General features: G+C 33.1%; 1 protein-coding gene across 1 annotated transcript in view; it reads left to right on the plus strand.

Moving 5' to 3' along the window:
• LOC126880493 (dynein axonemal assembly factor 10) overlaps positions 1-26378 on the plus strand; it is a 36033-nt gene extending 9655 nt beyond the window's left edge. Inside the window, exons 3-5 of the mRNA XM_050644372.1 lie at positions 4159-4376; positions 15923-16155; positions 26150-26378. Of these exons, the coding sequence (XP_050500329.1) occupies positions 4159-4376; positions 15923-16155; positions 26150-26357 (659 nt within the window). The 3' untranslated portion in view covers positions 26358-26378. The remainder of the gene's footprint in view (positions 1-4158; positions 4377-15922; positions 16156-26149) is intronic.
• The last annotated feature ends 1576 nt before the right edge of the window (positions 26379-27954 follow it).

Raw genomic sequence — 27954 nt, forward strand, 5'->3', positions numbered from 1 at the left:
AATCACACTCCTTGACCAGTAGAAACATAAATCATTAACACCCATAAAACCCAACTTGGCAGTTTACTCCTACAAAAACACAACTTGCTGGATCAAGCAGTTTTACTCCTATAAAGTGAATATTTTACTCGAAGTAAACAAATACTCTGAATTATGATTATGTATTTGATAATACCTTTTCCCTTCTCCTCTATTACGCACAAACATTATTTAACCGGTAACTGGTGAACGGTTGGTTTCCTGCAGTAAAAGGTTTAAAATTTTATTTTATATTGAAATTAATAATTAGAGACTATTATTGCAGTATCCGTTGGGTTTATTCTGCCCTGATTTTAAACTTTTGTTTTCGAGTAAAAAATATTGGACAATCTTTTTTATTTGTTGTTATTTTAAGTGGTGTGGAAATTAAATTAATAATTGTGAAAATGGTAAGTATTATAATCATTACAGAGAATAATAATAATAATACATTTTAAATATAATCGGGTTTCCTCTAATAAAATCCACAATTTACAATTTATTTTGAAAAAAAAAAAATATTAAATGCACTCGTGGGAGTGCCGACAGAAGTGAAAACTTCTTATAGTATATAAATTACGAGCTCAATGCTTTTACCCCATCCTAAAATAAGTGCTATACCTATATCATATACGATATACGCGATGCGTATGCCCTATGCTATTTATGTATACATACACATAATTTATATATGTACAAAATTTATTTCAGCGAAGTGATGACGGTCGCAATTTCAATACTTTTTCTCCATCCAAGAAGTGCACAAACTCCCTAAAGAAATTTTCAATTCAAAAATTTATTTCGTCGAAGCGATAACGGTCGCTAATTTACTAATTTTTCCTCATCCAAAAAGTGCACAACGTCCCTCAAGAAGTTTTCACTTTATATATTTATTTCGTCGAAGCGGTGATGGTCGCTAATTTAATACTTTTTTACATCGAAAAAGTGCGCAATGTCCCTAAATAAATTTCACTTCAAATATTTATTTCGTCGAAGCGATGACGGTCCCTAATTCAATACTTTTCCCCCATCCAAAAAGTGCACAACGTTCCAAAAGAAGGTTTCACTTCAAAAATGTATTTCGTCGAAACGACGACGGTCGCTAATTTAATAATTTTTCCCCATCCAAAAAGTGCACAACGTCCCTAAAGAAGTTTTCACTTCAAAAATTTGTTTCGTCGAAGCGATAAAGGTAGCTAATTTATATTTTTCCCCATCCAAAAAGTGCACAACGTCCCTTAAGAAGTTTCCACTTCAAAAATTGATTTCATCGAAGCTTCGTCGAAGCGATGACGGTCCATAATTCAATACTTTTCCCCCATCCAAAAAGTGCACAACGTCCCGCAAGAAGTTTTCAGTTCACGAATTTATTTCATCGGAGCGATGATGGTCGGGATGACGGTCGATAATTTAATAATTTTTCCATCCAAAAAAGAGCACAACGTCCCTAAAGAAGTTTTTACTTCAAATGTTTATTTCGTCGAAGCGATGACGGTCGCTTATTTATTACTTTCTCCCCATCCAAATTTAATAATTTTGCACAACGTCCCTAAAGAAGTTTTCACTTCAAAAATGTATTTCGCCGAAGCGATGACGGTCGCTAATTTAATAATTTTTCCCCATCCAAAAAGTGCACAACGACCCTCAAGAAGTTTCCACTTCAAAAATGTATTTCTTCGAAGCGATGACGGTCGCCAATTTAATACTTTTTCCCATCCAAAAAGTGCACAACGTCCCTAAATAAGTTTTCACTTCAATACATGTACGTACAAAATTTATTTCGCCGAAGAGATGACGGTCGAGATGACGGTCGCGAAATAAATCCTTTTTCCCTATCGAAAAATATTTATTTTTAAAAAATTTATTTTAAATTTAAATACTTCTATACAATTTATGTATAGATACACATAATATAGATACTACTAAATTTATTTCGTCGAAGAGATGACGGTCGCTATGACGGTCGCGAAATAAATCTTTTTTCCCCATCCTAAAAGAGGTTTTACATTTATTTTAAATTTAAATACTTCTATACAATTTATATATACATACAAATAATATATAGCACAAGCGATGACGGTCGCAATGACGGTCGCGATGACGGTCGCGAATTCAATGCTTTTTCCCCTATCCAAAAATCGCACAACGTCCCTAAAGAAGTCCCTAAAGAAGCACTTCAAAAATAAAATTAAGACATTGTGCTTTAAAAACTAAAATACAACCAAATATAAAATTGTATCAATCTTATAAGAGTATCAAAAATATGAATTTCGATCAAGAGTACCTTATATTTCACAATATCGAAAATTATTATTATGAAAAGTTGTTTGGAATTAATTAAAAACTATTTTTTTAATATGCAATTACATCCTTTTAATTGAAAATTTTTTTTCTCAGATTACAGACACCCAACGCCTTTTTCATTTATTATGAATAATGTGATAACTCTTTTATTATTAATGATTAATTAATTAATAATAATAAAAGAGTTATCACAATATTTGTAATAAATGAAAAGGGCTAATTATTAATAATAAAAGACATCACATTATTTCTAATAAACGAAAAGGGCGTTGTTGAAAAGTACAATTATTGTATGATAAAAAGTTCTTTATAAAAAGCTTTGCATGGTCTAAAATCTAAAATGCAACCATCAAATCCTATCAAATTTTATCAATTTTATATGAGATATGTGTAAAAAAATCTGAGTTTCGATCAAGAGTAAAGTGCCTTTCTAGATCACAATATTTTAATTAGAAGGATGTAATTGCATATTATAGAAACATGGTTTTCAATGCTGAACAACCTTTCATGAATAACTTTTCAATATTGTGAAAACTAAACGTACTTTGCTCTTGACCGAAACTCATATTTTTTGACATACCTCGTATAAGATTCCTAAAATTTGATATTTGATGGTTGTCTTCTAAGTTCTAGACAATGCAGATATTTTTATGAAGAATAACTTTTTCTCGTAAAATTAATAATAAAACAGTTTCAAATATGGTTCCTAGTTATGCAGACAACCTATATAAAATTTGTTGGAAAACTTTGAAATGACAAAATATTATTGTTTATTTACTGAAATGTATTTTTTTTAATTTAATATACAGGGTGGTTCATTAATGTAGCAAAAAAATTTAAGGGAAAAGGCGCAAAATGTCGCCTGTCAAAATTTTTAATGTGTTTTAAATGTATTCATTTTTTTTCCGAATCCTGAGAAAACTAATAAGTATTTTAAAAAAAATTAAATACGAAAAATTTAACAAAACGAATTTAAATACGAATTTACAACAAACTTTTAGTTTATAGTATTTTTATTTACTTGTTATGTTAGAAATATTATTTCTAACAATTATTAAAGCTATTTAATTCTCACCAAAGCCATAAATTCCAAAAAAATAAGATGAAAAAAAAAAAAACAAAAAAACCCACGCATTACTACACCCTTCCTCGAAGCACTTACGAGTGGAAAGTTGTGTTGCAAAAATTTTTCATCGAGTTATCACGAAAAAGGAAAAAATGTTAGATTTTCCCAATAGCGCGACTGCTCGCAGGTTAAAAATCGCACTAAATTTTCTCTTTTATTTTCACCCTTGTAACTTATTAAAATAAACATTATAGAAGTTTTCAGGGACTTTCGGCCTCAGTAATAATGTAGTCTTTCATTCTGCGTTTAAATCTTTCAAAAATATTTATTAGTTTTATATAGTAGATTTAAAGGGCGCTAAAATATGTCCCGCACGCGGGCGCCAGTCAGCCTTGCGGGGGCCCTGGCCAGGGTAGCACTCTACTGATAGACTTTAAAACCATACAGCTAATAGAAACAGGATTATGCCTCGGAACAGCAACGATTTCATTACTACGACCAACGCAAGAAAGAGGACAACGAATTTATGGAAAACGAGAAATATACTTCGCATTGGTAATTGGAACGTGAAGTTTTTAAACACAAGAGAGCAGGAAATTTACTAGTTTTAACATTAGTTATCGACTTTTGAGTATATTTATTTAAGCTGTCTCGGTTTAGATTTACGTCTATTTGGTAAAACGTGTCAAAAACTTCTTCTTGGATCAAACTCAAATTCTTAGATTCTTAATAAAAAACTATAAGCAGTAAAAATTGATTTGTGTTTACAGGTAGCGTTATGGTGTGGGATGTCAGACAAAAAGATACCCCTGTAGCTAAATTCGTGCCATCAACAGAAGCGTCTGCAAGAGATTGTTGGTCAGTAGCATTTGGCAACTCTTACGATAATGAAGAAAGGGTCGTAGCTGCAGGATATGATAACGGAGATATTAAACTGTTTGATCTTAAAACTATGTCATTGCGTTGGTCTAAGTGTCTTAAAAATGGTGTAAGTATAATGTAGGTACATATTAGTAGTCTTAATATTTTTCTTCTCCTCTTCCTAAAATTCTTGTCTCCAGCATTGGCGATGAAACAGCAATGACGGAAAACCTAAGAGTATTAATTAACAATTTTGGAAGAATCTAGAACTTTCGAACTAATCCTACTATTAAAAATATAAGAAATAGACAAAAAACTGTCAAATTTGTATATTCAATACCACTCTTAAGATTATAACTAAAATTTGGCAAGAAAAGATAAATTACTTAGAGGATGAGCTTAGTAGATGAACAACAATGTTCTCGCATTGGAAGATCGTGTAAAGATGCAGTATTCGTAATAAAGAAATACTGAGGAGTCATTAGCATTAGAGCATGATAGATTAGCGTTTCTATGTGTTATCGACTCAAAACTAAGCTAAAAAGGGTATCAGGGTACTGAGTTATTGAAAATAGGATTAAATATTATTTATGTGTGTGTGTTTGTGTTTTATTGGCACTGGTTTAAGTAACCAACTGGCCAGTCAATGTGTTTTCAGTTCTCTCTTTTACAAAATATATGCTTAGTATCTAAATTTAAAACTATTACTACTAATACGTTTTGTACTCTGTTTTTTTTTATTATTTTTTTTGTATTATATTTTTTAATTATATGTTTTTTTAATTTTTTTTTATAATTTTTTTTTCAGAACTTTAATTTTAAACGATTCACATGGTTGTATAAAATTTTATAAACATCTAGATTGTTTTATTGTAAAAGGTATATAAGATTAAAAGGAAATTGTACATTAACTTGAACTAGATTGGTATAAAAATTTGATATTTCAATAAAATATAAAGGACATTCTAACAGCATATGTTGTAGATCAGCTAGCTCTCCACATAAACATTCATCACTATTTACAAGTCCTATTTCTCTTTTGTAGACTGGAGTCATATAGTGATTACTTCTTATTCGACAAATAGTTTTGATAAAGCCTCTATTGGAAACTTGATTTAACCATGTCGTGATTGGAAGTGTAGGCTGGATTTTTTTGTAATACTTTCCTTTGTCTGAATTGTTCTATTGTTCCTGCCATTTCGTCCGTTTGATAGACCTGATAATAGAAATTATGTCTCCCATAGGAAGTTGATAGGTTTGCAGAAAGGATTCCTTCATTGTTGCTTTTTTTAGCCAGATTATCTACTATTTCGTTGTTTTTTATACCAATGTGTGCCTTTTTCCAGCACAATATTATATTTTTGCCCGATTTCAAAGCTTCACTGTTTATTGCTATGATGTCACTGATGATATAATTTTCTTCAAAATTATGTACATTATATTTCAGTTTCTTTACAATGCTTTGGCAGTCTGTAAATATAACATAATTGAGCTCTTTTTGATTAATACATATTTTATATGCTTCTTTGATTGCAATGAGTTCAGCTGTGAAAATTGTCATTTTATCAGGTAATCTGTTGTTTATTTTTATACATTTTTGTGGGTAATATATAGCATATCCAACTTTTCCTTCCATTTTTGAATCATCCGTATATAATTTCTGATGACTCCCCCAGTTGTTTTGTACACACTGAAGGTGGTCTATTTTAGTAAGGAAGTCTGTCGCACGAATATTACTTAAATGACAGTTAACTGAAGATAAATAATCTTCATAATTTAATTTTCGAGACGAGCTTTGTTCTATTTGGTGTATGTCGCCAATGGAATTAGAAACATTGAGAAAGCTTTCCACAACTAAAAGCTTCTGATTTGAGAGGTCTCAGTGACATGTTAAAGAAGATCCGTCCCTACTTAAAAGAAAGATCAATAAAAACAAGGCTGACCAACTTGAATAAAAAAATACTTGCTCATCTTGGAGAGGTGAGCTCCGGATTAGAAAGTGATACATCACAGTCATCATAGATTAGCAGCTTATATTCTCCTTTTTTACTTGCAACGAACTATTTGCTCTGTATCGCGCCCTGAAACATGCAAACCTGTCAAATATTTCTGTTTCTCACCGACTCACCCAACTCTCTCCTTGCAATGCAGCACCTGTATCCTAAAAGTCCTTTAGAGAAACTAATAAAAACTGAACTACAAATTGCACAAGAAAACAACACGACTCCGAAATTTATATGGATCCCATCACATATTATAGGAATTATCGGCAAGGAAGAGGCAGACAGAAGTTTCTCGTAATGCAGTATTAAGGGCGGAATTCTGAATTAGTGTGCGAGTGTGTATGTAATGATCTCAAAACATTTTTATTTTAACAAAAAGTGATTGGTCAGTGGCAACGCGAATGGTTTCTGTCGAAATCTAATCTAAGATAAGTAAAACCAGACACACGACAGTGGAAAACAAGTGCTAGTTCACGGTTTATTCAAACGGTTCTAACGCGCCTACGTTAGTGTAGGAAACAAAGGTTGAACCTTGCAAAATGGACACAAGTCCGGTTTTATTTTTTTTCTGGTATATCAAGGGGTGCTTATTATAAGACTAACTTTTTCTGAAAAAATTTCGCCCCGGAACCTCCCTTTTCACCCCTTTAAAGGGGGTAATTTGTGGTTTTTGCGGAACGTAGCCCTTTCTGTAACTTTTACAATAAATTTTTTTTATAGAAATATGAAGAGGACTATATTTTCTACGATTTATTTCCAACACCATCTCTCTATCATCCACCGTTTAGCGGGGGTGGCGCCCTAAAGTTGACAAGTTTTTAAAAAAGATGTTTTAAAAAAAAATATATTTTTCCCTAACTGTAACGGAAATTAAGAAGAAATCCTGCGGCAATTATTCACAAATAATTGACTGATTTTTTGGTATAGGTTTTACTTAAGGATAATTGCCCTTTTTTTAATTACAGGGTGTTACATTTTAAAAAACCTCTTTTTATACCATCTGAACCGTTTATGCTAGAGTAAAAAGACTTTCAGCGATTATCCATGTACTGGTGCTATTTACAAATTTGTATAATGCACCCCCATTTTTTCCCCGGAACCACCCCAAAAAAAAGAAGAATTAATAAATAAATTGATTTTCTTGGAATCCTTCACACACAATGCCCTTTATTAATATGCTTCATACATCATTTTGAGGACGTTATTATTACCCATGCATGGACACCAAAAGCAATTTCCTAGTGCAACCCCTTAAGCAAAAAAAAAAATAAATAAAATGGGGGGTTGAAAATTTTTTTTTGTTTTTTGCTTTTTGATCCATATGGGCATATGCTTCATCAATAGTGCTTTTCAAAAATATATATGGTTATTGCAACATCTCTGCGAAAACCACCCCTATCCTTGAAAATGTACTGCAGAAACTACCCCTATCCCTTGGCGAGCATGTTTTTACGATTTTCTCATTACCTATGTATTATTTTTAAACAAAACTTATACAAGGTTAAAGACCACTATTTACTCTAAAAATTATGTCCTATTCATTTTTTCGTATAAGCAACGGTTACGGCACAGTGGCGCCGTAAACCTCATATATGCTTTGGCGGGCTCCAGTTTTTGTTTTTTTTTTCGTCATCTGTTCGTTTTATTGATAAAGTACTTATGCAAAATAAAACAACACAGTATAACCTACTAATTATGACTTATGCACATTTTACATTCTTTGCTCCCCAAAGCCACAGTGGTGGCCCAAAATAAATTTTTGCATATTTTCGCCACCTACATGAATTTTATTGCATTAATGCTACCTTAACAGCACAATATTTACCCTTAGGTGGTCGCTACGCAGTGGCGGATCCAGGGAGGGGTGATGGGGGTGAACACCTCCCCCCCTTTCAAACCAAGTCATATTATATTCAAAGATTATAAAAATATTCATTTATTTTTATAGAAATTTAACCAATTGGCACCCCCCTCTTAACGATGCTGGATCCGCTACTGTCGCTAAAGCATAAAAAGTCATTCTTATAAAAATAATATTAATATTATATAAGTATTTCTATAAAAAAAAATGAATATTTTTATAAACTTCAAATATAATATCACTTGGTTTGAGAGGGGTGGGGGTGATCGCCCCCATCACCCCTCCCTGGATCCGCCACTGCTTAGCGACCACTTAGGGGTGAATATTGTGCTATTAAGTTAGCATTAACGCAATAAAATGCGTGTAGATGGCGAAAATATGAAAAAATTTATTTTGGGCCACCACTGTAGCTTTGGGGAGCAAAGAATGTAAAATGTGCATAGGTCATGATTTGTAGGTTACTCTGTGTTGTTTTATTTTACATAAGTACTTTATCAATAAAACAAACAGATGACGAAAAAATAAACAAAAACTGGAGCCCGTCAAAGCATATATGAGGTTTACGGCGCCACTGTGCCGTAACGGTTGCTTAAACGAAAAAAATGAATAGGACCTAATTTTTAGAGTAAATAGTGGTCTTTAACCTTGTATAAGTTTTGTTTAAAAAAAATGAATAGGTAATGAGAAAATCGTAAAAACATGCTGGATAGGGTATAGGGGTAGTTTCTGCAGAATATTTTCAAGGATAGGGGTGGTTTGCGCAGGGATGTTGCAATAACCATATATATTTTTGAAAAGCACTATTGATGAAGCATATGCCCATATGGATCAAAAAGCAAAAAACAAAAAAAAATTTAACCCCACATTTTATTTATTGTTTTTGGCTACAAGGGTTGCACTAGGAAATCGCGTTTAGTGTCCATGCATGGGTAATAATAACTTGCACAAAATGATATATGAAGCATATTAATGAAGGGCATTGTGTGTGAAGGATTCCAAGAAAATCACTTTATTTATTAATTCTTCTTCTTTTTTGGGTGGTTCCGGGGAAAAAATGGGGGTGCATTATAGAAATTTGTAAATAACACCAGTACATGGGTAGTCGCTGAAAGTCTTTTTACTCTAGCATAAACGGTTCAGATGGTATAAAAAGGGGTTTTTTAAAATGTAACACCCTGTAATTAAAAAAAGGGCAATTACCCTTAAGTGAAACCTATACGAAAAAATCAATCATATATTTGTGAATAATCTCCGTAGCATTTCTTTTTAATTTCCTTTACAGTTAGCGAAAAATATATTTTTTCTAAAAACATCTTTTTTAAAAACTTGTCAACTTTGGGGCGCCACCCTTGCTAAACGGTGGATGATAGAGAGATGCTGTTGGAAATAAATCGTAGAAAATATAGTCCTCTTCATATTTCTATAAAAGAAATTTTTTGTAAAAGGTACAGGAAGGGCTACGTTCTGCAAAAACCATAAATTACCCCCTTTAAAGGGGTGAAAAGGGGGGTTCCGGGGCGAAATTTTTTCAGAAAAAGTTAGTCTTATAATAAGTACCCCTTGATATACCAGAAAAAAAAAATAAAACCGGACTTGTGTCCATTTTTGCAAGGTTCAACCTCTGTTTCCTACACTACGTATAGAACACTCTACCAGCTTTATCAGGAGAAAACTGTCCAGTAAAAGACTTACTATCTAATCTAAATCAATATTTTTGTACCAAATCTAGCTATTTGTTATTTGTTAAAAATCATTTTTAACCTTTGTTTATCAAGTAATGCCGCTACTAACCTGTTGGTGGATGCGGTAAATTTTCTTTAATAAAAAAAAAACTAAAAGCAGTTTCTTTTTTTCCCAGTAAAAATGAGTTAGGTATGAGGTGGTTAGATGAACAATTTTATTTAATAGCAGTTTATCGTTAACCGCCACTTAAACTATAAATTTCAAATCGCAGGTATTCCCTGCGTAATGAAAGTGGAGGTTCATTAAGCTCACATTCCATGACCAATATAGGTGTGCTACGAAGATAACCAGTGCATAACCTAAGTGCTTTATTTTTGACCTTCTCGATTTTTTGGAGTACAGAGTTTGATGCTGAGCCATAAAAAATAGATCCATAGTCTAAAATCGATCTCATCAAATTTCTGTATAGTAATATTGATATGTTTGGTTCAGCTCCCCAGTAACTGACACTTACAGTCTTCATGATATTCATTGCATTTTCCGTTCTTCATAATATGTAATTTGTGTGTTCTTTCCAATTTAATTTGGAGTCTACGAATACGCTAAGAAATTTTATTGAAGTTTTATAAGGAATACTATTATTATGAAATTGTAGATGGCTTTGAGGAAAATGTCGTTTTCTAGTAAAAGTAACAATCTATGTATTAGAAAATGGGTGGAAATGCAGAATTGCATTTTAAAGTGCATAAAATAGATCCAAATGTGCATAAACATGTCGAAACCATCATATATTAAGGACCAGAATTTGTTACTCAGAGGCTTTTGGGGTCACTAAACACGATTACGCCATCAGAACCGACTTCTAGAGCACCTGGTGCCCAGGGTCTCTGTTAAGGCACGTCATCTGGAGGTTCGAGGGTTATCGGCACTAAATTGATGCAAACAGATTACCTGTAGATTTTTGGAGTTGCTCAACACGAACACGTCATCAGAACCATTCCCCGGAGCACCTGGTGCCCAGTGTCACTGCGAAGGCATGTCATCTTCTGTAGTTTAGAGAGTTTTCGGCATTAAATTGATGCACATAGATTACTCGGGCGGTTTCTGAGTTGCTGAAAACGAATACGCCATCAGAACCGACACAAGGAGTACCTGGCGTCTAGGGTCACGTCATTTTTTGGAGTTTCGAAAAAGCTCGGCACCAAATTGATGCAAACAGATTACACGAGGTATTTTTGGGGTTACTGAACACGAATACCCCAACACAACTGACCCCTCGGAGCACCTGGTGCCCAGTCACTGCCAAGGCAAGTGATCTTCTGGAGTTTCGAAGGTTTTCGACCTTGAATGCATGCCAATAGATTACTAGGCGATTTTTGGAGTCGCTGAATACGAATACGCTATCATAACTGACACCCAGACCACCTGGTGCTCAAGGTAACTTGTTAAAGCTTGTTATCTTCTTAAGTTTGGAGGAATTTTGGGCACCAGGTATACCAAGGGGTTGGTTCTGATAACGTATTCTTGTTCAACGACACCAAAAAACCCCGAATAATTTGTTTGCTTAATTTAGTGCCGAGAACCGTCGAAACTTCAGAGGACGTGCCTTAGCAGTGAATCTGGGCAACAGGGGCTCCGGTGTTCGGTTCTGATGGCGTATTTGTCTTCAGCGAGCCCAAACACCCCCAAGTAACAAAATCTGGCCCTTAATACACTTATTTTGACATGTTTATGCACTTTTGGCTGCATTTTATGCACAACATATTGCAAAAAGTTGCAAGCCTCTTCTTCTTCTGAAAGTGCCTATCCGTTCCGGATGTTGGCGATCATCATCGCTATCTTGACTTTGTTTACCGCAGCGCGGAACAGTTCAGTGGTAGTCTTGTTATACCACTTTCGTAAATTTTGAAACCAGGAAATGCGTCTTCCTCCCGGACCTTTTTTACCATTTACCTTCCCTGGGAGAAGGCAGTAACGTTCTTGATTTCTCGTTACATGTCCTAGATAATCTAATTTTTTTGTTTTGATGGTTATGAGAATTTCACACTCTTTCCCCATTCTACGCAGGACTTCCACATTAGTAATTCGGTCAACTCAGGATATCCGTAAGATGCGCCTATAACACCACATTTCGAAAGCTTCGAGCCGATTCATAGATGCAACACAGTTAGTGTCCACGCTTCCATTCCGTAGATCAGAACTGTGAATATGTAGCATTTCAACAGACGGTATTTTGTTTTTAATGATATGTCTCGACTGTTGAAAATGGGTGTCATTCTAACGTATGCTGATTTCGCTTTTATTATTCGCTGTTTAATTTCTATCGAGTGGTCCCATTGGCTATTTAAATTCGTGCCCAGATATGTATATTGCTCAACTCTTTCGATATTCTGTTGGTTGATTGGAAGTTGAGCGTTTAGTATTGGTTTTTTACTAATTGTCATAAATTTGGTCTTCTTTATGTTTAGAGCTAGTCCGTATCTGTTGCTGACTTGTGTTATACGATTTGTTAATATCTGTAAATCATTCAGATTATCGGCAAAAACTATGGTGTCACCTGCATATCTATTGTTATTCAATCATTCACCATTTATTAATACTCCCTTCGCATAACCGTCTAAAGCTTCCTTAAATACCCATTCATAGTAAATATTGAATAGTAGCGGATAAAATACAGCCCTGTCGTACTCCTCGTTCTATTGTAATTTTATCAGTCAACTGGTCTTCTATTTTGATTTTGGCCGTTTGATTGTAATAAGATGTACTTAGGTGCTGTATTTAAAACTCGATTTATTTTGTGCTAAATATCCTAGTCTATATCATTAGTTCTAATTAAGGCTAGCGGTACATATTTCGCAAATATTTTACGAATATCCCTACTTTTTCTGTCTGTACACGACAAATTACGTGTAGTAAAATTCACACTGGTATGGATATGTAAACATTACTAGAATGTCATTGAAACTACTGTCAATACTACTTGAAAATGTCATCATTAATTTAAATCATCTTTTGAATGTTCTTGGATAACTGTTATTTTTATAATTGCAAATTATTAATTCAGGTAATAAATGTAATAATTTTTTCACTAACTATGTATTCAGTGATTGTAATAATTTATATGTACAACAAAAACTAATACTTAATCGAGAAAAGTGGAAAAGATTTAAAGTGATTCTTTAATAATATATTGTTACTATGGAATGCTTACAATTTTGAACATTTTTTACAACAAAATACTTGGATCAAAGAATATATTATCCTGATGTATTCTCTGCTTGGATCTTCCACAAATAATACACAATAAATAACGTTTTATTAAGTTCACGTCTTCAATCAATTATTTATCAAATACACTATATATATTTATATATATATATATATATATATATATATATATATATATATATATATATATATATATATATATATATATATATATATATATATATCAATATTATTTAATCAACAACTCAAAATATTCCCGATGCCATGTCAAATATTTAAAATTGTCACTGTCTGACTGACAGTATGCTGACAATATTCTATTCGACTGAGTGCGTTGTATGACAAAGATAGATTTGGAAATATTACCACGGACATTGTGTTCATTTTTTTCGAATCCTGAAAAAACCATAAATATTTTTGAAAAATTTAAACGCAGAATTAAATACTATATTATTACCGAGGGCCGAAAGTCCCTTAGAATAAATAAAAAGTTTATTTTGAATGAGATATTTTAAATTAAATATCACACTAAATTTTCTCTTAGTTTTTCACCCCTATAACTTATTAAAATAAACATTAGAGAAGTTCTCAGGGACTTTCGGCCCTTGCCAATAACGTAATCTTTCATTCTGCGTTTAAATTTTTCAAAAATACTTATTAGTTTTCTCAGGATTCGAAAAACATGAATCCCCATTTGAATAGCATTGCAGCCGAAAATACGTACCCATCCTCTTAATGGGTACTTTTGATATGGTCATACATTTAATTTAATTGTGGTTTTTTTATGCAGTAGGTATAATAATATATAATGTTATACTAGTCTGTAGTCTTCCTGTTCTTCAGATTTTCCTTTTTTAGGAGTCGCTGATCATCGCCATTCATTTCTGTCCATAGTGTCTTCTTACCTAAACCTTTCTCTCTCAAGTTCTCTGCCACACAGTTCATCCATCTTCTTCTCGGTTTTCCTCTAGCTCTCCTTCTATCAACTTCTAACAGCTCTATCCTTCGTCCCACATAGTTTTTATTCCTACGTCTAACGTGACCAAACTATTTTTTTTATTTGATACACTGCATTTTTACAATCTACTCTATATACAAAGTAATAAGTAAATGGTATGTAAGTCAATGGAAGAAGAAGAAGATGTAAGTCAATTATTAACATAAGTTAGGTACCGTCCAGTGACGGTTCTCTAAGCATTATTGTGGTATATCGTCTGGCCATATTCTCTTCAGTCTTCTTTCAGCAAGTGGTTGGGTGAATAAATTATTTATTAATTCTTTGGTGTGGTCAGTGGTGCGCTTTTTATATTTTATTGAATGATTCTTTATTAAGTCCTTGCTTAGTGGGATGTCCAGATCATTGTGAAGTGTCTGGTTGGATTCGTACCATGCAGCTTTACTTATCATACGGAGTATTTTGGACTGGAATGTTTGGTGTATCTTTGAAGGTTTACTGTAGCCCTATAGTTCTATTCCGTATGACCAAACTGGTATAAGTATAGATTTGTACAGAAGCAGCTTATTTTCAAGAGATAACTGAGACCTCTTCTTAAATAGCCAGTTCATATTTTTTAGTTTAAGATCTAATTGTTTACGTTTAGTTTTAATGTGCGTTTTCCATATGAGTTTTTCATCAGGATGCAATCCCAAGTATTTGACAACTGGTTTGATGGGAATAGGAGTATTATTTATAAAAACTTGAGGACATGCAGATTTTCTGGTTGTAAAGGTAATTTGTACTAATTTGCTGGAATTAACATTTATTTTCCATTGCTTGAGCCAGTTTTGTAATTGGTCTATATAATTTTGTACTTTTTGTGATGCTACATTAGGGTCGACATCCACTGCTAAGATTCCCGTGTCATCGGCAAAAGTAGCTAAGAAGATATCATTTCTGGTTGGAACGTCGGCTGTAAATATCAGATACAGAAATGGGCCGAGAACGCTACCCTGTGGTACGCCAGATTGGATGATGTGGTAATTTAAGAAGTTGTCTTCAATTTTGACTTGGAAGTATCGGTCAGTAAGATACGATTTTAAAATAAAGTATAGTTGGTCTGTTGGGTGTAATTTCAGTTTAGAGGGGAGACCTTGATGCCATACCCTATCAAATGCCTGTTGTATATCGAGAAACACTCAAGCGCAAAACTTTTTCTCTTCAAGAGTCGTTTTAATTATATTTACTATTCTGCTACAAGTTCTCTTATATGGAGGGGAATATTATGGTTTTCTTGCACACTTCTTTGACGCTGTGGTGTTGCTTCTCACCCTGCTGTTTGTAAAACTGTTGTTAAATAGTCTACTGATTTCTCTACCTCTTGGTTTTATTTTATCCTAATATCTAGTCTAATATTTGTATTTACAGAATTGTGCAAATATTCTTTAGTTGACAGTTTGGGTGGTAATCTTCTCCATATTATGTGTGTGCTTAAAGTTATTATTATTGTGCTGTGATCTGATGTTAAATCGAAGTTTGACCCTATTGCACTATAGATGTCAGAAATCTCTTTTGTTACAGCAAAATCTACCAAATCTGGGATTTTGTTGGGCAAACTATTGTAGTCTTTGTTTTTGAATCTTTATGGGTCAATGTAGTTATCTCAGCTCTTTCCTTAATCAAGTCGTTCCTGATCCTGTCCTTTCTAGTCTTACTAACATTTTCATTTCAGCTACCTCTATTTTTTTTTCCAACAGCAACATTAATTTCTAACCAATGAATAACTGCTACGATACTACATACCCACCGACCACTGTGACCTCAAACGTATTTTGAGAATGAACATAAACTAGTTAAGAATAATGATTCTGTATGCCAGTATGTCTCACATTTTTTTGTAGAGTAACAAAACTCTTGTAGTTTTGCTTTAGATAATGATATTCCTTATTATTTCTTTACAGGTGGTAGGAATTCAATTTGATCGGAAAAATATTCCTATGAATAAACTGGTCGCAACAACATTGGAATCTAAGATATTCTGTTACGATGTTAAGACTAAACACCATAAGAAAGGATTTGCTTGCGTGACAGAGAAAGCACACTCTTCCACAGTATGGAGCGTTAAGCATTTGCCTCAAAATAGAGATATATTCATGACGACAGGTGGGGCTGGCAGTTTATGCTTATGGAAATAGTGAGTATCCATGTCTTATTTTTTTTAATCTTCACATGGACTCTCAGTTACCGCCACACGATCTTACCGATCTATCTGTAGTTTAAACTTGTGAGTGTTTTTATATCTAAGCACGAAGAAGTAAACAACTGGGCAGTTAAAGAAGATGACATAGTTTAAAGGCAGCCTACAGAGGAGGAGTCTTGGGAAAATGACATATGCATAGAAATGATCAAGTTTGGTGGAAATCAACTGCAGAGAAGGATATGCCAACTAATAGTGCAAGTGTGGTAAAGTGAAATAATACCAACGGATTGGTATCTGGCTCCGAGGCTCGCATATGCCCGCTGCATAGAAGAGGAGACAAACTGAAGTGTGACAACGATAGAGGTGTAACATGTATAATGTACCTATACTCTACACTGTAATACAAAATCTTGGCAAGAATATTTAGAAATATACTAAATTGCTATATTATAGTCTAAGACCCGAATAGGAGGTCAAAATGTACCCACCTGCTTGCCGGATGAAACATTTTCTTTTATTAAATTTCATACATAGACAAATATTTCTAGCATGGGTCAAAATCAATCAAAACCGTGTCATAGCTATCCTTAAGGGGGGCCGTAGGGGTTGAAATCAACATTTCAAACACATGTTTCTTGAAATAATGGTAGAATTATTTTATTTTTAATTTAAATAGGCATATTCAGTACAATTCATAGATTATTCAAGAAAAAAAGAATGTGTGTGTACTTTGTACGCACGTAAGAAATTATACTTCTATTACATATATGATTTCTTAAAAATAAATATACTTTAAACAGTTTGTTTTAATTTTTTTTTAAACACCAAACTAATTTTGTGCTTACCGCTTTCAAAAAAATAAAAAAAAAGTATAGAACTGCTCCGGATTCGAACTTAAGACCTCTCGATCTCTGGCCGAATGCTATACCAAATATGCTACGAAGACTGTGTCTGTATCGGTTCGGACGTACCTAAATGACAATTCACGGTAACAAACAGACAAGGTGAAGTATAATAAATATACAATAGAATGTTTTAATAATACTCATCTTACTCCTGAGGAAGACAAATCCAAAGACACAAAAATTATAATAAATATATTTACTAAAAACACTAATATATTCTTTTCACACCTTTTCTTGCACTGATATATTTATACATAACTTGAAAGATTTAGCAACTACAGCCATACTGTCTGTGTGCGCATGCGCGCAGTATTACGAAATTTTACTCTCAATCGCGCCTAAAGAAGTATAACTTCAAAAATTTAAGGAAAAGTATTGAAAAATAAGCCAACAGCGACAAATTTGTAAAGACACCTCAAAATATAATGAATTTTGCGGTGGACATCAGAACTCATCATTGAATTATGGTAAACAAAAAATTCAAAAAGATTTTATTAGCTTATGAGTTTCTAGAGGCAAAGCGGTCAAGTTTTTTAGTTTTATCTAATTTTGACTTTTTGATACCACTCAGAAGTCAAAACAACAACTTTTTTTTGTAAAAAAGGGTGAAAATTAACATATTTATTATTGTTAAACAAAAAAAAAAAACATACAACAAAAAATATCTCGACAGCTTTACCGCAAAGAATGTCTAAAGAAAATATATACAAAATTCCAGGTGAGTCGGTCAAGTAGTTTTTGAGCTACAATGTCTAAAGCCTTTGAAAAAAAAAAGAGTTTTGAGGAAAACGAGTTTAAAGTATTGTCAACTTTTATTTTCAATTTCTTTTTGTCTTTCAAATCGTAAAATGATGCACACCGGAATATCTTTTTGAATTGCGGAGTAATTTACAAAAGAAAATAAAAACAGCTGTTGACCGTTGTTCAGTACGTTCCAGCGTGCTGGCGCGAACCTGCTGCAAATCGAATCGAAGCTAGGGCTATTTAACACTATCTCCCTACCTCCTTATCTTCGACTCGTTTTATAGCAACTTCGTGCCAACGCGCTTGATCATAGTGAGAGACGGTCAACAGCAGTTCTTATTTTATTTTGTAAATTACTCCGCGATTTAAAAACATATTTCGGTGTGCATCACTTTACCATTTGACAGACAAAAAAGAAATTGAAAATAAAAGTTGACAATACTTTTAACGCGTTTTTCTCAAAACTGCTTTTTTCAGGCTGTAGACATTGTAACACAAAAGCTACTTGACCAACACATCTGGAATTTTGTATATATTTTCTTTAGACATTCCTTGAGGTAACGCTGTCAAGATATTTTTGTTTTATGCTTATTTTTTGTTTAACAATAATAAATATGTTGTTTTTCACCCTTTTTTGCAAAAAAATCCTTTGTTTAGATTTCTGAGTGATATCAAAAAGTCAAAATTAGATAAAACTTAGCGTTACCTCGAAAAACTCACAAGCTAATAAAATATTTTTGAATTTTTTGTTTACCATGATTCAATGATGAGTTCTGATGTCCACCGCAAAATTCATTATATTTTGAGGGGTCTTTTAAAAATTTTCCACCGTTGGCTTATTTTTCAGTATTTTTCCTTGAATTTTTTCTTGAGTAATCTATGAATTGTACTGAATATGCCTATTTAATTTAAAAATAAAATAATTCTACCATACTTTCAAAAAAATGTGTTTGGAATATTGATTTCAACCCCTTCGGCCCCCTTAAGGATAGCTATGACACGATTTTGATAGGCAACCCATGCTAGAAATATTTGTCTATGTATGAAATTTAATAAAAAAAATGTTTCATCCGGCAAGCAGATGGGTACATTTTGACCTCCTATTCGGATCTTAGACTAATAAGGGAAGAATCCTATATGAGTATCAGGCCGGCTTTAGAAAGGACATCTACTATGTATAGTTCAAATCTTCTCCTTAAAGGAGATACAGAAGATTTGTTAAGAAGGTAAAGTTCCTCTGCATATTTTCTTTGTGGACTTTAGACAAGCACATGATAGAGTGGATAGAGTTTAAATGCATCGAGCAATGAAACATTTGGATTAGAAATTGCAATTGCTGGATCTAGCATCCAGCAATCCAGCTGGATCCAGCGCTTTTTTTGCTGGATGCAGCAGCGCGGATCCGCAAACATGTCAAATTCGAAATATCTTACTTAATGTCTTCATTAGCCTCTTTATTCAAAAGCCGTGAGTCGGCAACTTGCCATTCTATGACGCTAGCAGTAGCTCAGTATGCTGAAAAGCTTCTACAGCCTAAAAGTTTGCATCGATAAAGCGTTAATAGACATTGGTTCTGAGATAAAATTTTCTGCTGGCGAATGGTCAATAATCAATGAGTTGATCGCCACTTTTTAAACGGTGAAACTGGCTGTAAAAGCTCTTTGCAGATGGGAGTTGACTTTGATAACGGCCGACACAAACATGAAATTTGCCTTAGACAAACTAAATAGTCAGGAATCTAGCCTTAGTGCCGATTTATCTGAAACACTACGCAACAGAATCGCGCAACGGTGCCTCTCTGAAATTACAGGTACATTAGTGGACTTACAAAATCCAAAAAAGTATGACGAAGGACTAAACAATCCTGGTTATTTCCTCATGCCGAAAAAGAATGCAATGCGACAAGAGATAAAAAATTTGTTGAGTCGTATAAATAAACAAGTAATTGTGGAACCAGTGCAAGAGGACATAATGTAAGAAGATGGGTCAACTAATCCGGAGCCCTTGAATTTTACTGGAACAAGAACTTAACATTGAATTGAAACGAGAAAAAGAAAACTTTTATAACCAAAAAAAAACTGATTCTCCAAAAGGTTACGAATTTTGGAAAAGGAAATGGCCATTTATGAGACCGAAGAAGTGAAAGGCGATCATATTTGTCCATGGTCTATGACTATTCAATGACCTCAAAACCGATGTATGTGCAGTTCTGTGCGCAGTAGGTTAGGCCTATGTTTTTTAAGGTCTCACTTCCAAAAAAACTAAAGAATTCATGTTTCGTTGTTCAGAAATTTAGAATACAGACAAAAAACATTGAAATCGTGTTTTTATTCTGATTCCACATTTTGCTGAATCCGCGCTGCATCTAGCTGGATTCAGGCCAATCTTGCAAAAATCCAGCTGGATTGAAAATGCTGCTGGATTGCAATTCCTAATTTGGATATAACAAAAAAACTGATCAGGCTAGTAAAAATGACACTAAATAACTTTACTTATGAAATTGCTTGGCACGGTTACGTTTCAGATAAATTTACGGTTGCAAAAAGCTTGAGATAGGGAGATCCTTTATCCACGACATTATTCCACTTAGTGTTAGAAATTGTAATCAGGAAATGCAGCATGAAGGTGCAAGAACCAATTATGGAAAATGAGCACCAGTGCTTGACATTTGCTGATGATCTAACGATCCTAGCAAGAACCGCTAAAGAATTAAGAAGGGCTCTGAAAAAAATTATTAAAGAAGCACAGAAATTCGTATTGGAGCTACATGAAGACAAATCCAAATATATAATCATGGGAGGGATAGAAGAAAAAAATAGAAGAATAAGACTTTAGTGTGAGGTCTGTAAGTGGTAAATGCTATATTTTTAAAGGGTGGACAATTTTGAATACCTGGGTGTGGTATTCGATGAAAATTGGAAAGAGAAATGGGAGTTCGATACCAGAATAGTAAAAGGGAAAATTGGGTAGTTTAAGAGATCTAATGAACTCAAAATACGTTTCTAAATAAGGAAAACTCCGAATATATAAAACAGTAATTAGACCCACAGTAATATATGCCTGCGAGGCATGGACATTAAATAATAAGAAAGAGGATACTCTGGAAAAATGGGAAAATATTGAGACGCATGTTCAGAGGAAGGAAGGCAGAAGATGGGTCGGAGAGAAGAACCAACAATGAATTAATGGTTTTGAACCTACTACCACCAGATTCATGAAGTCACAAATGATCAGATGGTTGGGACATGGAGAAAGAATGGCATTGAACAGAATGCTTAAACTAGTTATGACCAGAAAAAAAAATTTCCAGAAGAAGAAGTAGACCCAAAAACAAAGTGGATTAATACAGTGGAGGAAGGCTTTAAACACGGGAAGGTGAGAGACTGGAAAAGAAAAGCATAAGATAGAAGTGAATGGAGAAATGTTGTTCATCAGGTCGTTCAGAGTAATTAGGAATTTTGTATACACTTAAGTTGGAGTTTTGGGAAAACAGAGGACTGCAAAATAAATGCTATTTCAAAAAGGCATTAACAAATTTGACAACTTTTAACGTTTAACTTGAACGAGATCATCTGAAATTTTCTTATATGCAGTATTGCCCTCTTTTTCTTTTCCGAGGAAAAATATTGCCCTCTAGCCGGCTTCACTTTTGTCTTAAAACGATCATAGGGAAATCGTCCTCTAGGTTATTTAATAGAACTCTGTGGGGACTTCTTGGCACTGTACAGATTATTGAAGAGGTACTAAGAAGAATAGAGAACAGCAGGGAGATACTGGATTCCATCAAAATAAGAAAACTGCAATACTTATGTCATATAATAGTCCAGGAACCGAAGCTTTTCACCCCGCAATTTTTACAGAATGGATCAATTTGCTTGAAAATTTGAGAATAAGTAGTGGATAGTCCAAGGATCAAAATCTATATGATGACGAAAGGCGCTTTTACTATGGGTGTGGTTGCCACCCCATTTTGGGGGTGGACATTTTTTATTATATTTTGACCGCAAAAGTTGATAAAAACATTAATTTTAAGCAAAAAATGTTCTATAGGTTTTTTTTTGATAAAATTAATAGTTTTCGTTTTATTCGCTATCGAAAGTGTTAGTTTTATATCGAAAAAATCTTACTTAGAAAAAATCTCATTTACGATACACTAAATTTTTACCGTAGAAAAAATTTTTTAAACCAAGTTCTTGAGAATTAAATAACCTATAATTTCATATTTAAACATTTTCTCGTATCTTTGATGCAAATCTTTCTATTCTGAAGAAAATGGCATTTTTTACCAAACTACAAAAATTCGTTATTCGATTTTAACTCCAGTTTTTTTAAAACTAATCATTCTAAGCCAGTTAAACTTCTGGAATCTACAGGGTGAATGATTAGTAGGGTAAAGCTCAATAGCTCCGCTATGGTAATAGATAGCAATAAAAGTTAATAACAAAAATTTTAGCCACCTTTGAGCTTCACAATACAAAATTAGTTAGAATGTTACAGGGTGTTCGATAACACAGTGGCAGACCTAACTAATGTTTTTTTAAATGGAACACCCTATATTTTATTTTATATTCGAAATCCTGTTTCTTCTATATCACAAAAATATAAAGGTTTGTAATGTTATACAGGGTATTTACAAAGTTATATGAAAGAGTTAATGAAAATCGTAACAAGTTCAACTCCCTGTATAAATAAAAATAAGCACAACAGCAATGATTTATTAATGCCATATTTTTTATTTATTGTCAAAACTTTTAAGAATTATTGATATTGCTAATTTTCTTTATATCAAATACAGGGTGAGTCAAAACGCAAGTACATTATTTTCTCAGTAATGTTAAATGGAATACCCTGTATTTTATATCATTATTGAAAAGTAACATTAACGTACTTTAATTTTTATAAACATTCTATATGCCCAAATTTATTAGTTTTCGAGATATTTTCATTTTTCAGAGCCAATTATTTTAGGTGTTTAAATTTATCTAAATTTTAAGTAAGCCATGACTGAATTGACAATTGAAGATTACCGATTATCAATCCGGTAATCAATGTAACACTGTAGTAAATAAAGAAATAAAAATAATTTATTAGTAATACATTTTACAAACAAAAACACAACCACTACATGCAACATTTTTGAAACAATTAAAAACTACCTTTTTATGTAAATGCAACAAATAAACAAAGAAAATTAGTAATAAATTTTACAAAAAAACACACAAACACAAAATATACTACATTCGCTCTCGCGAGATTTTTTTTGACACTGACGTTAGTAATTTCGTTTTTGAAAAATTCAGTTGTCAGAAGTGACTGGAAATTACTACAAAACCAACGCACCTGCTCATATCCAATATTATTAATAGTAAACAGACATAAAAATAACATAAACCTTACGCCAATCAATATTTATTTATTTAAACGATTATAAAGTATTGATAGCAAATGAGAAAATTATTTATTGTACAAAATAAAAATATTTTGTAGAAATAAACTTCACAAAATTTTATGAGATTACTAGACACTCCCACTATTTCTAATAATTCTTCTTTTTTTAATGAAAGATTAAGTTAATTTGAGTTGATTTTAGCAGTTAATAGTGTGAGGTAGGAATTTTTGTGTTGTACGTTTCCTATTCCGAATGTCTCAAAAAAAATCTCGCGAGAGCGAATGTAGTATACAATATTTTGTGAAGACAATCAAACACTACTTTTGTATGTAAATGTAACAATGTAACAAATAAAGAACGAAACATAATTTATCAGTAATACATTTTGCAAAAAAACATGTTTGAAAAAATTAGAAGCTACTTTTAATAAAATATTTTTAATATTTAATTACATAAGGTGTTCAAAATTATCTCCTAACAAATTTATAAACGCCTAAAAACGATAATTGAATGAGCTACTTACTCTACGGAGCATTTGTAAATTAACACATCGAAATACACTTTGTATTCTATTTTTAATCTCATCCCTTGTTGTTGGAGGTATTTTATAAACTTCATTATTAACGTAACCCCAAAAAAATCAGTCCAGTTTATTAAATTCTGGTGATTTGGGTGGCCACGCTACTGGTCCATTAAAAAAATGAAAATATCTCGAAAACTAATAAATTTAGACATAGGGAATGTTATCTAAAAATTAAAGTACGGTAATGGTACTTTTCAATAGTGATATAAAATATAGGGTGTTCCATTTAAAATTACTGAGAAAATAATGTACTTGCGTTTTGACTCACCCTGTATTTGATATAAAGAAAATTAGCAGTATCGACCATTCTTGAAAATTTTGACAATACGTTAAAAAATATGGCATTAATAAACCATTGTTGTGTTGCTTATTTTTATTTATACAGGGAGTTGAACTTGTTACGATTTTCATATAAAATTGGTTATAACTTTGTAAATACCCTGTATAACATAACAAACCTTTATATTTTTGTGACGGAGAAGTTAACAGGATTTCGAATTTAAAATAAAATATAGGGTGTTCCATTAAAAAAAAAAAATAAGTTTGGTCTGCCACTGTGTTATCGAACACCCTGTAACATTCTAACTAATTTTGTAATATGAAGCTCAAAGGTGGCTAAAATTTTTGTTATTAACTTTTATTGCTATCTATTACTATAGCGGAGCTATTAAGCTTTACCCTACTAATCAATCACCCTGTATTAATAATAATAATTAAGGAAGAATGAATAAAGCCAATGGCTAAAAACACCGCTAACTTACATTACTATGCTTCCAATTGGAGTTCTTCTTTTTTTTTTCAAAAAAATATATTGATTTTTTAACCGTAACTTTTTATCTTTCATACTAGAAAGTTTGGTAAAAAAGAATTTTGTAGGTTTTTACAAGATCTACATATAATGCTATTAATATTAAATCTTTTTAAAATCCTCAGTCGCAAAAAGAGGTGACTTTGAAAGGGTTGGTAAAGGCTATTTTTGCATGTTATAAGTTTTAATTGTCAATAGCTCACTCAAATTTTGCCATAAAAAATTTTTGCAAATCATGTTCTTGGGAATTAAATAAGTACCTTTGATCCTAATTTTTCTATTCTGAAGAAAAGGGCATTATTACCAAACTACAAAAATTCGATATTCGCTTTTACCTCCATTTTTTTTAAAACTAAACATTCTAAGCCGGTCAAAATTCTAGAACCTATTAATAATACACAAATAAAGAAGACCAAATAAGGTCAATGACTAATTTTAATTAGGGTGGTGAGTAGGAGGAAGTTTCCGATTACTTTTTTGCTGAAAGAAAGAGGGACTGATATTCTTTTTATTATAAGTCACTTAATTTTTAAGCTAGAGACTATTCTTTTATTTCTGGAGATAGACAATGCATAGTATTCCCGTTTGTTGACTTTGAAACTACAATATTTAGCATTTGACGAAGAAGAGCTAACGTATAATAAAGTATAGCGCGATTACTATTGGTCTTAAAAAAATTTAAAAAATAATTTTTGTTTATTTTTTCAAAAGGTACATTTTTGTTAAGCAAAGTTGATTTGATAAAATGAAAACTTTTTGAGTTATTAGCAGAAAACTGATTAAAAACATTGGTTTTTTGATATAAGACAACTTTTTCGATAGCGAATAAATCGAAAACTATTAATTTTATCCAAAAAAAATGTATAGAACATTTTTTGCTTAGAATGCATGTTTTTATCAACTTTTGCGGTCAAAATATAATAAAAAATTTCCACTCCCGGGATGGGGTGGCAACCACCCCCATGGTAAAATCGCCTTTCGGCCTCATATAGATGTTTATCCTTGGACTATCCACTACTAATTCTCAAATTTCCAATCAAATCGATCCATTTTGTAAAAATTGCGAGGTTTTTTCCTATTTTAAGCTTCATTACTCGGACTATAACACGTAGTGACAGATATGAACTCCTAAAATTAATAATACAGGGAAAGATTCAAGGAAAGCGCAGCATAGGTAGAAGAAAAATTTTCTGTCTGAGAAATCTCAGAGAATGGTTTGGATGCAGCTCAACTGAACTCTTTCGGGCTGTTGTGTCAAAAATTAGAATAGCAATGATGATTGCCAACGTTGTCGCAGAGACGGCGCGTACAGAAGAAGAAGATACATATTATCGCGGTTTCACCTAAGCCCAATTTATCTTACGACGAGGACGTGGACAGTCGTGTCTTTTTACGGGGCACGTTAAAGAATCGTCTGATATGAAAGATATTGGCTAGATTATAGTACAACGGGACGTGGCGACACCGGGGACTTGCGCCGTCTATTGTTCTATGGCACGTGTCATCCACGTGTCCTGTCGTAAGATAAATTGAGCTTTAACCTACATTTTATTTTTTAGCACATATCCCGATAAGAGGGTAGAAAAAGATGCAGATGGAATACCTTACGGGATTCCAGGAGAGATATCTTGTTTACAGAACTCCACGTTATCCGATCAGCCCATAACTTCCTTCGATTGGTGCGTCGATAAACAAGGATTAGCTGTTTGTTCTGCCTTTGATCAAACTATCAGAGTATTAATCGTAACTAAACTTAATTTATATTAATAGATAAAGCATTTTAACAAACTTGAGAGTATTAATTTATTTTTAGATACCTACTACTACATGCCGGTTTATAACGTTCTCCACCCTTTTTCCACTTCCAATCGCCATTTCTTCCGGTTGCTCCATAGGTCCTCTTATATGTTTCTTTCTATCAGCTCTTTGTCGTTTGTTCTTCAATTCATTGTATATGCCCGTACCAGATAAGTTGATAAGCCATCTGTGATTGTTCGTTTGATTCCCATTATTTCTCTAATGCGTTCTTTGGTAATCCTTTCTCTTCTAGGTCTCAGTTGCTCTCAGCATTGTCAGTCTTCTATCTTTCAGTGGTCATATCTCACAGCAGTAAGTATATAGTGATTCTTTTCACTATACTCTTTTATATCCTCTTTTTATTTTCTTTTCTGATGCATTGGTTCCACAAAATATTGTTTAGCACTGTGATGGCTTTTCTTAATAATAATAGTCTCCCGTGTTATACCGGTCATGTGGCTTTGGGAGTATAGCAGGGTAGTCTGCTATATCTAGGGCATACGGTATACAAAGAAGGTAACAGGGCCAGTGCTACGCTTCAGCCGCCTATTATTACCCCTGGTTTTACCCAAGGTACTCATTTTATTCAGGCTGAGTCGACCTGGGGCCTATAAACATTTTAAAAATGTTTAAGTTGTTCTTGCCGGCCGCGGCGGTAGGATTTGAACTCCGGACCACCGGCACGCGAGCCAAGCACACTACCGCTTAGCTACGCCGGCTCTACCTGCTTTTCTACCTGCCGTATTTCTTCCTCTTATGGCTTTCTCTTATGGATTAAATAATACTCCTTTGGTTAGGAGGACATTTTCAAACAAAAAGCCAATAGTCTATTTCCCAGGAGGACATTTTGAAACAAAAATCCAATAGTCTATTCCATTTTTTTTGTCCCGTTTTGGCTTTGCTAGGTGCATCTTCACTTTTCTAGTTTTTTTTAAAGAACATATTGGTTATGTATAGGTTGTTTTATTTTACATAACTTTCTAGTATTTCCGCACTATTATTTCTTTCTCTTAATCCATAGTATCCTATTAAAATTTCATTTTGGCTTTGGTTTTTCCCTATTTCTGCGTTGAAATCGCGCATTTAGATTATATATTTTGCTTTATGTGCCATCATTACTTCATTACTTTCTTCTGAGAATTGATCTACTCCCTCATCTTCGTGATCTGATGTTGGGGCGTAGGTTTGAATAATGTTACATAATACAGGGTGATTGATTAGTAGGGTAAAGCTCAATAGCTCCGCTATAGTAATAGATAGCAATAAAAGTTAATAACAAAAATTTTAGCCACCTTTGAGCTTCACATTACAAAATTAGTTAGAATGTTACAGGGTGTTCGATAACACAGTGGCAGACCTAACTTAGGTTTTTTTTTAAATGGAACACCCTATATTTTATTTTATACTCGAAATCCTGTTAACTTCTCCATCACAAAAATATAAAGGTTTGTAATGTTATATAGGGTATTTACAAAGTTATAACCAATTTTGTATGAAAATCGTAACAAGTTCAACTCCCTGTATAAATAAAAATTAGCACAACAGCAATGGTTTATTAATGCCATAT

The sequence above is a fragment of the Diabrotica virgifera genome, chromosome 2 (genome assembly GCF_917563875.1).
Source record: "Diabrotica virgifera virgifera chromosome 2, PGI_DIABVI_V3a".
NCBI lineage: Eukaryota > Metazoa > Arthropoda > Insecta > Coleoptera > Chrysomelidae > Diabrotica > Diabrotica virgifera.